The sequence below is a fragment of the Rhinolophus sinicus genome, linkage group LG10 (genome assembly GCF_036562045.2).
Source record: "Rhinolophus sinicus isolate RSC01 linkage group LG10, ASM3656204v1, whole genome shotgun sequence".
Lineage (NCBI taxonomy): Eukaryota > Metazoa > Chordata > Mammalia > Chiroptera > Rhinolophidae > Rhinolophus > Rhinolophus sinicus.
The window spans coordinates 82505393-82517540 of record NC_133759.1 but is presented as its reverse complement, the minus strand read 5'-3'; the positions used below and the strand labels follow the sequence as shown (position 1 = coordinate 82517540).

The window sequence follows — 12148 nt, the reverse complement described above, 5'->3', positions numbered from 1 at the left end:
AAAAAGACTTTCACAAAACCTTTCTGAAAAACAATGGTAATATGATGAAAGGTAAAGTACACAAACTCACATGTATTGCTCTGTCTCTAAGAACTGCATATGCAACCCCAACAGTTTTTTAACAGGCTCTCCAAAAAAGACACTTAATAGACTTGTCCAGAGACACTAGTAATTGAGAAGCAGGAAAAAAATCTCACCTGATTACTCGTAGGGTCACATTTGCTTAAACCGGTAACTGAATCTTCAACTATCAAAAGAGGCTCGCTTTTCTCACAGCTCTCCTGGCTGATGAGCGTGTCCGCGTAGTTGGGCTGTGGGAAAATCAGGTGACTCTTCCCCGAGTCCGCGGTGAGGGAGACCTCGTGGGAATAGGTCTGCAGGAAAGCCTGCACCCCATCCATGCCCACAAAGTGAGAGGTAGGCATGCCCGCCAATCTGCCTCCTGAAGCCTGGAGCAGACGTGACATGTGCCAGCGCCGCAGTCTGAGCGCCAACAGCACAATGACAAAGGCTAGGAAGACGCAGGAGACCGCTGCCACTGCCATCACCAGGTACAACGTGAGGCCTGCGTCATCAGGGTTGGTGGGAGACTCCAGGCTGCCCAGGTCAGCCAGGACGTCTGGGATACTGTCGGCCACGGCCACGGTGAGCGTGACGGTGGCCGAGAGAGGGGGCTGTCCGTGGTCCTGGACCGCCACCACCAGGCTCTGCCTGAGCGCGTCTCTGTCCAGCAGGGCCCGCGCAGTGCGCACCTCGCCCGTGTGCAGCCCCACGGAGAACAGCCCTGGCTCGCTGGCCTTGAGCAGGCGGTAGGACAGCCAGGCGTTCTGGCCCGAGTCTCTGTCCACTGCCACCACCTTAGTCACCAGGTAACCGGGCTCTGCAGAGCGGGGTGCCAGCTCCACACCTGTGGAACCATCGGTGGGGAGTGTGGGGTACAGGATTTCAGGAGCATTGTCGTTCTGGTCCAGTACGAATACGCTCAGCGACACGTTGCTGCTGAGCGGAGGATCCCCGCTGTCACGTGCCATTACTTGTAGCTGCAGGTCACGGAACTGCTCATAGTCAAAGGAGCGCAGAGCATACAGGACTCCGGTGTCCGTGTTGATGGAGATGTAGGAGGACAAGGGTGCTCCCTGGATGGTGTCCTCAACCAGAGAGTAAGTAACCCTGGCGTTCTCTTTGCTGTCCCAGTCAAATGCAGTCACTGAGAAGAAGGAGGCTCCTTTGGGGTTGTTTTCAGGAACGTAGGCTGAGTAAGAGGAGTGCGCGAAAGTGGGTGGGTTGTCGTTGTCATCTGCTACATTCAGTGAAATGTGAGTTTCCGTAGACAAGGGCAGATGTCCCTGATCTGTGGCTGTCAACGTGATATTGTAGCTCTGGACCTGCTCTCTGTCCAGCGCTCTGTTTGTTATCAACTTGTAATAATTTCCATAAGTCTTTTCTAAATTAAAAGGCAGGTTGTTAGGAATGAAACAAGAGACTTGACCATTTTCTCCGGAGTCTTGATCTTGCACATTTAGAAGAGCAATTACTGTACCCGGAGGAGAATTTTCCAGCACTGAGTTAGTAGAAGATGTGATAGTTATTTCCGGAGCATTATCATTCACATCCTCAACAGTGATCAACATCTTAGCAGCGGTTGAGAGCCCTCCACCATCTTGGCCTTGTATTTCCATCTCATAGAATCTGTATTTCTCAAAATCCAGAGGCCCCTGTAGTAAGACTTCTCCAGTTCGAGAATCCAACTGAAATATTTCAGAAGCTTTGCTTTCCATGTTCCGGAACGAATACACCACTTCCCCATTGATTCCCTCATCGGGATCAGTTGCGTTTACCATGAGCACCCGAGTTCCAGAGGTGAGGTTCTCCGGAACACTCACTCGATATACAGACTGTGTAAATTTGGGGATATGGTCATTTACATCGAGGACCACCACACGAATGGGAACAGTACCTTGGAGGACAGGATCTCCTCCATCTAAGGCTGTAAGGAGGAGGAGGTGAGCAGCCTCTTTCTCCCGGTCCAGGCTCCTCTCCAACACTAGCTCGGGATTCTTGGCTCCATCGCTTCTGCCTCCTACTTGCAAGGAAAAGTAATTATTAGGATTGAGCTCGTAGCGCTGAAGGGAGTTCATCCCTACATCTGGATCCCTAGCGTTAGGAAGGGGAAATCGTGATCCCGGAGTTGCGTGCTCACTGACTTTTATTTCTATTTCCTCCTCCCGGAAGCTGGGGGAATTATCATTAATATCCATTATTTCCACTTCCACTCCGTAAATCTTCAGGGTATCTTCCACAAGTATCTCCATATTTAAAAAGCAGGAGGACAGCGTCTCACAGAGCTCCTCCCGGTCTATCCTCCCCGCGGTGATCAAGCTGCCACTTCTCGGATTCAGAGCGAAAAGCTGCGTCTTTCCTCTGGAGACGATGCGGACGCGGCGCTCCGCCAGTTCCCAGGGCTCCAGCCCCAGGTCCTGGGAAATATTACCCACGAAGAAGCCTTTGTCTGTCTCTTCGGGCACCGAGTATCGGATCTGCTCGGCCCCAGACCCCTGCAGCGTCCCCAGGAAAATGTACAGTAGGACCAGCCCGCTGCGGTCCAGGCGTAGTAGCTGATTCGCCATGGCTGTGGCTGAGCTGATATTCCGCGGTTTCTTGAGCGGGGTTTGTTCTGACTCAGCTTATGTAGCTACGAAGTCCCGGGCTGACTGCATCCAAAATATATTGGAGAGCGAAGGGAAGTCCAGACTTTAAGTTTCCAGCATCAGATTTGTGAGTATCCATCTCACTCTGCTTTGTGTTATAAGGGTGGGGGAGCGAGGGACTCTGTAGCTCGCAGCTTCCCATTCCCTAGTTGGTGAACAGCGGCGCCTAGAGTCCAATCTTATTATTGCAACGAGTAAGAAAACCCAACTAATGTGCATGCTCCAGAAGTTAATAAATACACTCTCACCTCTTTGAGAATCACACGTAACGTATATGTAAAGCTTAAAATTGCAGATAATAAAGAGTGATATAATGTGATGTTAAACGTTTACCAAGAGCACTTTTTAAAAGAGTAATTATTAAAAGGAGTTTACTTAAATTTTTGAGAAGTTTTCAACTACTACTGAAAACCTGAAGGTTATTTTGGTTCCTATTGATTTTTACCAACTGAAGGGATCAGCATTTGTGGATGTGGGACTAGCACGGTCCCAACAAAATCATCAATGGGATGCATGGCTATAATTCTTACCACTGTTTCTTTATTGAGAGAAATAAAGATGAAATCTTTGAGAAAATTTGGATGGCATTAAGGTTGTTACTTAAATACCATGATATAAAAATATAACTGCATCCCATATCCTCAACTAAAATGCATTTGGATACCCACAGCTCTGATCAAGATTTATTTTAGGAACTTTATCGAAATATTGAACCTAGGATCTTGAAATCACAGCGCCATATTGGTATATATTGGAATATAAATAACAGTATTGCAGTATAAATAACATTATTTTAACTACTTACCTGTTTAAAAGTCTTCTTATCTGCTTCAACACTAGGAGTTAGACAGCTAGCCAATAGCATTGAAGAGCTATCTTTGAGGAGAGTATCTTGTGTGGTTGGACAATGATCGACAGAAGAGAGGAAATTAAATTCCGAGTTAGTTTGAGCCCCAGGCACACACAAATTATAGGCATAGGGCAATGTTCCCTCACTGTAGTTGGGGTGAATCTCAGATCCAGACTTGGAGCAGAGAACAGACCCAAAGCAGCCCCCTGCGGCAGGGCTGGAGGAGCGTCGCAGGCGCAGGGCCACCGCCAGAATCACCGCGAGGAGGAAGAGCACGGAGATCAAGGCCAAGGCCACAACCAGGTAAAACTGCAGCTCAGCCTCGGGGTCAGGGGGCGCGGGCCGGTCACTGAGGTCTGGCAGTACCTCTTGTAGGCTGTCAGCGAAGACCAGGAGCAGCGTGGCGGTGGCCGAGAGGGGCGGCTGTCCCCCATCGCGCACAGCGACCAATAGGCGCTGGCGGGCCGCGTCCCTGTCGCCCAAAGCACGCGCCGTGCGCACCTCGCCCGTGCGCAGCCCCAGGCTGAACAGTCCGGGCTCGCTGGCCTGCAGCACGTGGTAGGACAGCCAGGCGTTGTGTCCCGAGTCCGCGTCCACCGCCACCACCTTGGTGACCAGGTAGCCTGGCTGCGCGGCGCGCGGCACCGTGTCGAAGAGCGCCGAGCCGTCGGGCCCCAGCGCGGGGTACAGCACCCTTGGCGCGTTGTCGTTGCGGTCGCCCACCAACACGCGCACGCTCACGTTGGCGCTGAGCGCGGGCGAGCCCTGGTCGCGGGCCTGCAGCGTCAGCTCGAAGGCGCGCAGCTGCTCGTGGTCGAAGGCGCGCTGCGCGAACACCACCCCGCTCTGCGCGCTCACGGACACGTAGGACGACAGCGCCCGCGGCTCCAGGTCGCTGGCCACGATGGAGTAGGAGACGTGGCCGTTGGGTCCCAGGTCGGGGTCGGAGGCGCTGACCTGCGCTATGGAGGCACCGGGTGGATTGTTTTCTGCTACGTGGACCAAGTAGGCTGACTGTTGGAAAACCGGAGCGTTGTCGTTGACGTCGGTGATGTGCAGGGTGATGGTGGTGCTGGAGGAGAGGGGCGGCTTGCCCCTGTCGGTGGCCATTATAGTGACGTTGTATTCCGGGATCTCCTCCCGGTCCAGAGCCCTGTCTGTCACTATCTTGTAATAGTTCTTCGAGTAAGATTTCAATAAAAAATCTGTCTCTCCCAATATGCGGCAGTAAACATCTCCATTTTCTCCAGAGTCTCTATCTCTTGTTTTCATCAAGGCGATCACTGTTCCTGGTGGTGAATCCTCCGGGAGGGGAGTAAACACTGAGGTCACAATCACTTCTGGTGCACAATCGTTCTCATCGAGAATTTCGACTTGGATATTGCAGTGGGATGCTAAATCTCCAGGATCTTTTGCTTCTATACCGAGAGTGTAACTACTAGCAACTTCAAAATCAAAATCATTCTTTGTAGTGATTTCTCCTGTTCTTTTATCTAAGTTAAAAAATTGTTCCGCGTGTTCATCCACATTATGAAAGGAGTAGGTGACCTCCGCGTTCATACCCTCGTCCTGGTCGGTGGCTGTCACTCGAAGCACGGAGAACCCCCGCGGCACGCCCTCCCGCAGGCTGACCCTATAGACGTCCTGGCTGAACACCGGGGGATTATCATTGGCATCGGTGACTTGGATTTGGATTTGGGTGGTGCCACTTTGGGGTGGCTCCCCACCGTCCACAGCTGTTAAGACCAGTTGATGGTAATTCTGCTCTTCTCTGTCCAGAGAATGTTTCAGAATCAACTCAGGATATTTACGTCCATCTGGAGCCTGTTTCTCTGCGAGATCAAAGTACTCATTGTCATTAAGGTGGTATCTTTGCAGTGAATTAGGACCAGCATCCAAGTCCAAGGCCGGGTCTAGTGGAAATGTTCTACCTGGTTTCATGGATTCTCCAATTTTTAAATCAATCTTTCTCTGTTTGAATAATGGGACGTTGTCATTTATATCTTGCACTGTTACTGCTACATGGAAAATACTGAGCGGGTTTTCAGCGATAGTATCGAAGTCCAGAATACACAGAGGCTTCTTCCCGCAAATCTGCTCTCGGTCTATCCTGTCGCTCACAAGTAAGTCCCCGCTCTCAGGGTTTACAGTGAAATATTCCTTCTCCGCGCTAACCCGCAGCTTCCGGGCTCGCACGTCCCGGACACTGAGCCCCAGATCCTTGGCGAGGTTCCCTACCACCGAGTTCTTGGCCAGCTCCTCAGGAACTGAGTAGCGGATTTGGTCCGGGAGAGCCCCGCGGAACAAAGACAGCAGAAAGGGCAACAATACCTGCCGCCACCGCAGCTGGCCGCTCCTCTCTGCGCTGCGCCGCATCCTGTTTCCCTCCGCGGCTGCTCTGCTCCTTGGCTGGGAGGAGGAATAAGCCCTCCGTGGATGGCAAAGTCCGGGGTAGGGGCACTTTTCCGGCTTTTATTTTCTGTACCCGGATCTGTACTGGCCTTCACAGTGTGGTTGCTTTGAGCAGGAAGTTACCCTCTAAGAGGCTCTCAAATGCGTCTGATACCTTCTCGCTCTTCTTTGGACCTACAGCGACGCCCAGAGGTTTTCCCGTGCAATTGCTCCAATGTCTTAGAAATGTTTTGCAAAGAACTATTTTTTCTCTTTTGGATTTACAGAGAGTATTTATTTGTTTTTAAATAGGTATGCATTCATACAGTTCCAAATTCAAAAGGTATATAGGGCATATTCTATGTACCTTTTCTCTTCTATTCTCTGCTTTCAATAATACATTTCTCCCAGGAGAAATGAGTATTCCATTTTTTGGTGTCTCATTCCGATGATATATTTTGTATAGTATAGCAGATTTTTAAAATATATGTTCTCCCCTGCTTTTATACACATATGGAAGTATACAATATGCTGCCTTCTGCATCTTCCTTTTTTCACTCATTATAGCTTGAAGATCATTTCATATCAGCATATCAGTACATAAAGAGGTTTCCCATTTATTTCTTATAGCTATGTAGTAGCCCATCATATTTATTGAACCAGAAATAATATTTTAGAAAAGAAACCCAATGCCTATTTAAACAAAAATATATTTTCCATGTGCTGTTAGGTTATAAATTATTAATTGCTACTGTCCTAGGCTTTTAAAATAAATATCACTCTGATTCTGGAATGTATTCTTTTTTTAAAAAAACTTTTCTTTATTTTAAGTGTGTTTTTCCAGGACCCATCAGCTCCAAGTCAAGTAGTTGTTTCAATCTAGTCGTGGAGGGCGCAGGTCACAGTGGCCCATGTGGGGATCAAACCTGCAACCTTGTTGTTAAGAGCACCACGCTCTGACCAACTGAGCTGACATGCCACCCCTGGAATGTATTCTTAATGCCAGCACCCAAATATGTTTGACACAGTTTCAGGCCAACTGATATTTCCAAATTATATTTTAAAGCTTCAGTATTTTAAATAATCTTTCCTACGATCTGTCTCTCAATATTCATTTGTATTTCCTTTTCCTTCTCCCATGCCAGCTGTTTGCATCATACTTCATTGTTATTTACTCTATGTATTGCGCCACAATTTCCCATGAAGACAAAAGCACCTAGAAAATAAACTCTCCTTCTTAAGTTGAATTGAGGCATAGTTCTCAATAGTGATGCCATAAAAGGTTATTTAGAAATTATTAAAATTACTCCTACAACCTAATTAAATATGAGTGAAATAAAATGGGCAATATTTTTGGTAATCACAGAAGTGCACAAAAGAAATCACACAGTCACTGCTGGTGCATCTCACAAAACGCAACAACAATATATTTAAAATATACTACTCCAATTGTGATACTATCCCTGTTAAAGTTAAATCTAAATGCTAAATATTTCCCCAGTTTTTATAAACTACCATTGTTTAACTATAATGGAAAATACTCTTTCAAGTAAAGAAAAGTAAACTTCAAGCAAAGTATGTTGAGGTGGAAAGACAGGAAATTTTAAAACATTCAGTCCAGATTCAACGATAGCATGGCAAGACAGAGTGCTTGCAAATGAATTTACACTATTGCCTTCTACTTCATCGTTCTAATCTATACTTTCAATAAGACCCAAAGGAAAATGGCATTTAAAGAAGTGAGATGGTTAGAGGTATAAAATTAAGAAATTGTTGCTGAAACTTATAGCTGGATGAAAACTACACAGGAAAAGTAAAAAAAAAAAAACAACCACATAACTTTTAGGTGTAGTGAACATTATTGAAGGGTCACCGCCCCCCCCAAGCAATAGAATACTAAAAACAAGTGCCTTTATGTGATATATATAGTACAATGCGTATCTTATATAATTGGAGACATTTACACAGCTCTCTGATTATGTTTCAGTGGGGCAAGATTGACTCACCTGGTGAAGACTGGGGTCTCCTTTTGTTTCAAGTAAATCCTGAGTTACCAGAAGAGGCTCGCTTTTCTCACAGCTCTCCTGGCTGATGAGCGTGTCCGCGTAGTTGGGCTGCGGGAAGATCAGGTGACTCTTCCCAGAGTCCGCGGTGAGGGAGACCTCGTGGGAATAGGTCTGCAGGAAAGCCTGCACCCCGTCCATGCCCACGAAGTTCGAGGCGGGCAGGCCTACCAATCGGCCTCCTGAAGCCTGGAGCAGACGTGACATGTGCCATCGCCTCAGTCTGAGCGCCAGCAGCACAATGACAAAGGCTAGGAAGACACAGGAGACAGCTGCCACTGCCACCACCAAGTAGAGAGTGAGGCCCGAATCTTCAGGGTTAGCTGCGGTTTTGAAGCTTCCCAGGTCGGCCAGGACGTCTGGGATGCTGTCAGCCACAGCCACGGTGAGCGTGACAGTGGCCGAGAGAGGGGGCTGGCCGTGGTCCTGGACCACCACCACCAGGCTCTGCTTGAGCGCGTCTCTGTCCAGCAGGGCCCGCGCAGTGCGCACCTCGCCCGTGTGCAGCCCCACGGAGAAGAGCCCTGGCTCACTGGCCTTGAGCAGGCGGTAGGACAGCCAGGCGTTCTGGCCCGAGTCTCTGTCCACTGCCACCACCTTAGTCACCAGATAGCCTGGCTCTGCAGAGCGGGGTGCCAGTTCCACTCCCGTGGAATCATCAGTGGGGAGAGCAGGGTAGAGGATCTCTGGTGCATTGTCATTTTGATCCAGAACAAACAGGCTCAGAGACACGTTGCTGCTGAGTGGAGGGTCCCCACTGTCACTGGCTGTCACCAGTAGTTGCAAGTCTCTAACCTGCTCATAGTCGAAGGAGCGCAGTGCATACAGGACACCGGTATCAGAGTTGATAGAGATGTAGGAGGAGAGAGGCTCCCCCTGGAGTGTGTCCTCAGCCAGGGAATAAGTGACTCTGGCATTCTCGATGCTGTCAGGGTCCTGGGCATTCAGGGATAAAATGGAGGCTCCTCTGGGGTTGTTTTCAGGAATGTAGGCGGAGTAAGAAGCGTGAGGGAAGGTAGGTGGGTTGTCATTGATGTCTGCCACCTGCAGTGAGATGTGAGTGTCTGTGGACAGTGGTGGAGTTCCGTGGTCAGTGGCAGTTACCGTGATGTTATACTCTGAGACTTCTTCCCGATCCAGAGTTTTGTGTGTTAACAACCGATAATAGTTTCCGTAGGTCTTTTCAAGTGTGAATGGCAGATTATTTGGAATGGAACATGTGACAAGGCCATTCTCTCCTGAATCACTGTCATGCACATTGAAAAGTGCAATTACTGTGCCTGGGGAAGAAGTTTCTTGGATAGAGCTGGTGAGAGATGTAACCATGACTTCTGGAGCATTGTCATTTACATCCAGAACTGTCACGAGTACCTTACTTCTGGCTCGGAGACCAGGACCATCGTGAGCTTCTACGTCTATATCATAGAATCCAGAGTCCTCGTAATCTAGCTCCCCCAAGATTGTTATGTCCCCAGTCACAGAATTCAACTGGAACAGCTGGGATATTTTCTCTCTCACTTTCCGGAAAGCGTATGTCACTTCTCCATTGGCGCCTTCATCCGGATCCGTGGCTTTTATGGTGAGGAGCCGGGAGCCCACCGGCAGGTTCTCGCGAACACTCACGTGGTACTCGGGCTGAGTGAACAGGGGGGCATTGTCGTTGGTATCCACAAGTGTTACATGAATCCTGGTAGTGCCCGAGTGAACCACGTCGCCTCCATCGAAGGCGGTAAGAACCAGGTGGTGAACCGCCTCTTCCTCGCGGTCCAGGGCGCGCTCCAGCACCAGCTCCGGGTACTTTATCCCATCGGCTCCACTTTGCACGTCCAGGGAGAAGTGAACATTTGAGCTGAGCTGGTAACCCTGCAGGGAGTTTACCCCTACATCCGGATCAAAAGCTTCTGGAAGAGGGAATCTTGTCCCAGGATTTTCATTTTCAGCAACTTTTATTTCCCTTTGTTCTGTCCCAAAGTTGGGCGCATTATCATTAACATCGATTATTTCCACTTCTACTCCAAAAATCTTCACTTTGTCCTCTAGGAGAATCTCCAGGCTTACTACACACTTTGGAGATCTGTCGCAGAGCTCCTCCCGGTCTATCCTGCCCGCGGTAACCAAGCTGCCGCTTTGCCGGTTCAGAGCAAAGAGCTGCATCTTACCTCTGGAGACGATGCGGACTCCACGCTCCGCCAGCTCCCGGGGCTCTAGCCCCAAGTCCTTGGCGATGTTGCCCACGAAGGAGCCTTTCTCCAGCTCCTCAGGCACCGAGTAGCTTATCTGTTCGGCCCTGATTTTCCACAGAGCCCCCAGGAGAAGGCAGATCCGGACCAGCCCGCTGCATCCTGGGCGATAAAGCTGAGACGCCATCACAGCCCCGCCGCGGAGTAGCTTGCGTTTGGGTTTTCCCTCGGAGGAGGCCTGAGGAGCCCCAGAATCTTTGCGGTCCAAGATAAAGTGCTTTCAGGGTTGCACATTGGAGCTCTGGGTGGTACAGTTTGGAGCTTCCGTAAAGCTCCAGGGCCAGTGCTTTGTGATGCGGAAATTTCGTGGCTTGGATTAAATTCCTGATTATCTTTTTTCCCCCGATTGGTGAACAGCGACACTCAGAGTCCTAACCTGTTACTGCAATCTATTCTTGGTAAAGCATCACTTGTATACACCATTTCTTTTCCGTATCCTATTTCTCCCCAAAGAATAAAAATCAAATTCCTGTTGTTTTATTTGCAATGAAAATACAGGAACAATCCTAAACTTCCTGTACAATAAGCCTTGTAAAGTAATCAATTTTTAGAGAAAATTTGTTTTTTGCTCAGATTTTTTCTACCTCTTTTAAGTTTTTGCATTGTTTATTCTCATTGTCCATTTTATTTACAATGTATTATGTGACACAATTATACCTCCCAGGAACAAGGATGGACTCGGAGAATGGAAAAATAGATAGAAAAGCCAGTGTCTGGGGAGTTGAAAATCTTGTCCCAACCTGTGCAGAAACAGGTTTCCTCACATGAGTTGACCTTTTAGAACCTGGGGAAACTTTTTAATTCTCTTGCAAGAAAATTTCTATTGTTCAAGAGCTAGTCTTACCCCTGTGCCATGGGATTGGCAAATAAGGTAATAGGTTTGAGAAGAGAATGTTCTCATTAACTATCTATACAGAAGATTCTAGGCCACAAGCTATTATTGTCTGTGATTATCATGTTCACAGCATGTTCTCAAACTTTTGAACAGCACCTTTCACAGAGTATGCATTCAAATAGGTTTTCAGTGTTTAACGAGTGAGTCACTAATGCAACTGCAAAGCCTAAAACAATGGGTAAATAACTGTGACCTTAAATATAAATGATAAAGATAAGAAGACAGAGAAGTTAGAATGAAGTACTATAAAGAGCAGACAATATTTTAGTGATCCCTTTTTTTCATGTGAGGACACATCTAGAAAGTACTATTTTACCATTATTTCTAAGTTTACCTTAGCTTTGATTTTCAAAATAACCAGTAAAAGGAAGCATTTTGGTAGTTGTGTATATGTTACCATTGCATGTTTCATATTTTTCTTATTTAAAAAAACTTAGTGTGGTTTACTAATCTGAGAAAACTTAAGCTAAAGCAGCAAGTAACCAGTTCCTTAGATGATTCCTCACATAATAATTAACTTCTAGGAGTTACTTCTAAATTTTAAACAGATACAAAAGTCCAATGAGTATTCTGCTTTTTAAAATCTTCAGACTTTTAGAGTAGATTAAAGGTATTTTTCACAATCCTCAAAGGACCCACAGATTGCTGGGGCTTGGGAGGAAAAATGCAATATTTTGAAACACTTTGACTCACTTCTCTCAAACCTATACTTTAAAAAGAAAACCAGAAGAGGCTTTATATACAAAAATGTTCTTAAGTCCCTCATTACAAAGTCAAATGGGTATAAAAATAAATTATTAAAGAATGGTTAAGAAATTGTTTTTTGAATGAGATTATGAAGTGGGCATAAAATTGACCCAAAGTTAGTGATTCAAATGTAAAATCTGAAGACTTTGCTACATATGATAAGGCCAAGAAGTGCTAAAAGACTTAATTACTGGAAAGCTACATTAAAAATACACATCGCAGCAAAAGATAACTAGACTGTATTTGAGGAGATG

The 12148-nt window shown here is 47.2% G+C and overlaps 1 protein-coding gene across 9 annotated transcripts in view; it reads right to left on the bottom strand.

Moving 5' to 3' along the window:
* LOC109451094 (protocadherin gamma-C4) overlaps positions 1-12148 on the bottom strand; it is a 108258-nt gene that overhangs the window by 66167 nt on the left and 29943 nt on the right. Inside the window, exon 1 of one of the 9 annotated variants that reach the window (XM_074313679.1) lies at positions 7956-10566. The exons of 6 other annotated variants lie outside the window; for them this stretch is intronic. In XM_074313679.1, the coding sequence (XP_074169780.1) occupies positions 7956-10379 (2424 nt within the window). In that variant the 5' untranslated portion in view covers positions 10380-10566. Of the gene's footprint in view, positions 1-197; positions 2817-3513; positions 6097-7955; positions 10567-12148 lie in introns of those variants that run through there. 2 more of the 9 variants (XM_074313680.1, XM_019739019.2) reach the window with 2 other exon arrangements.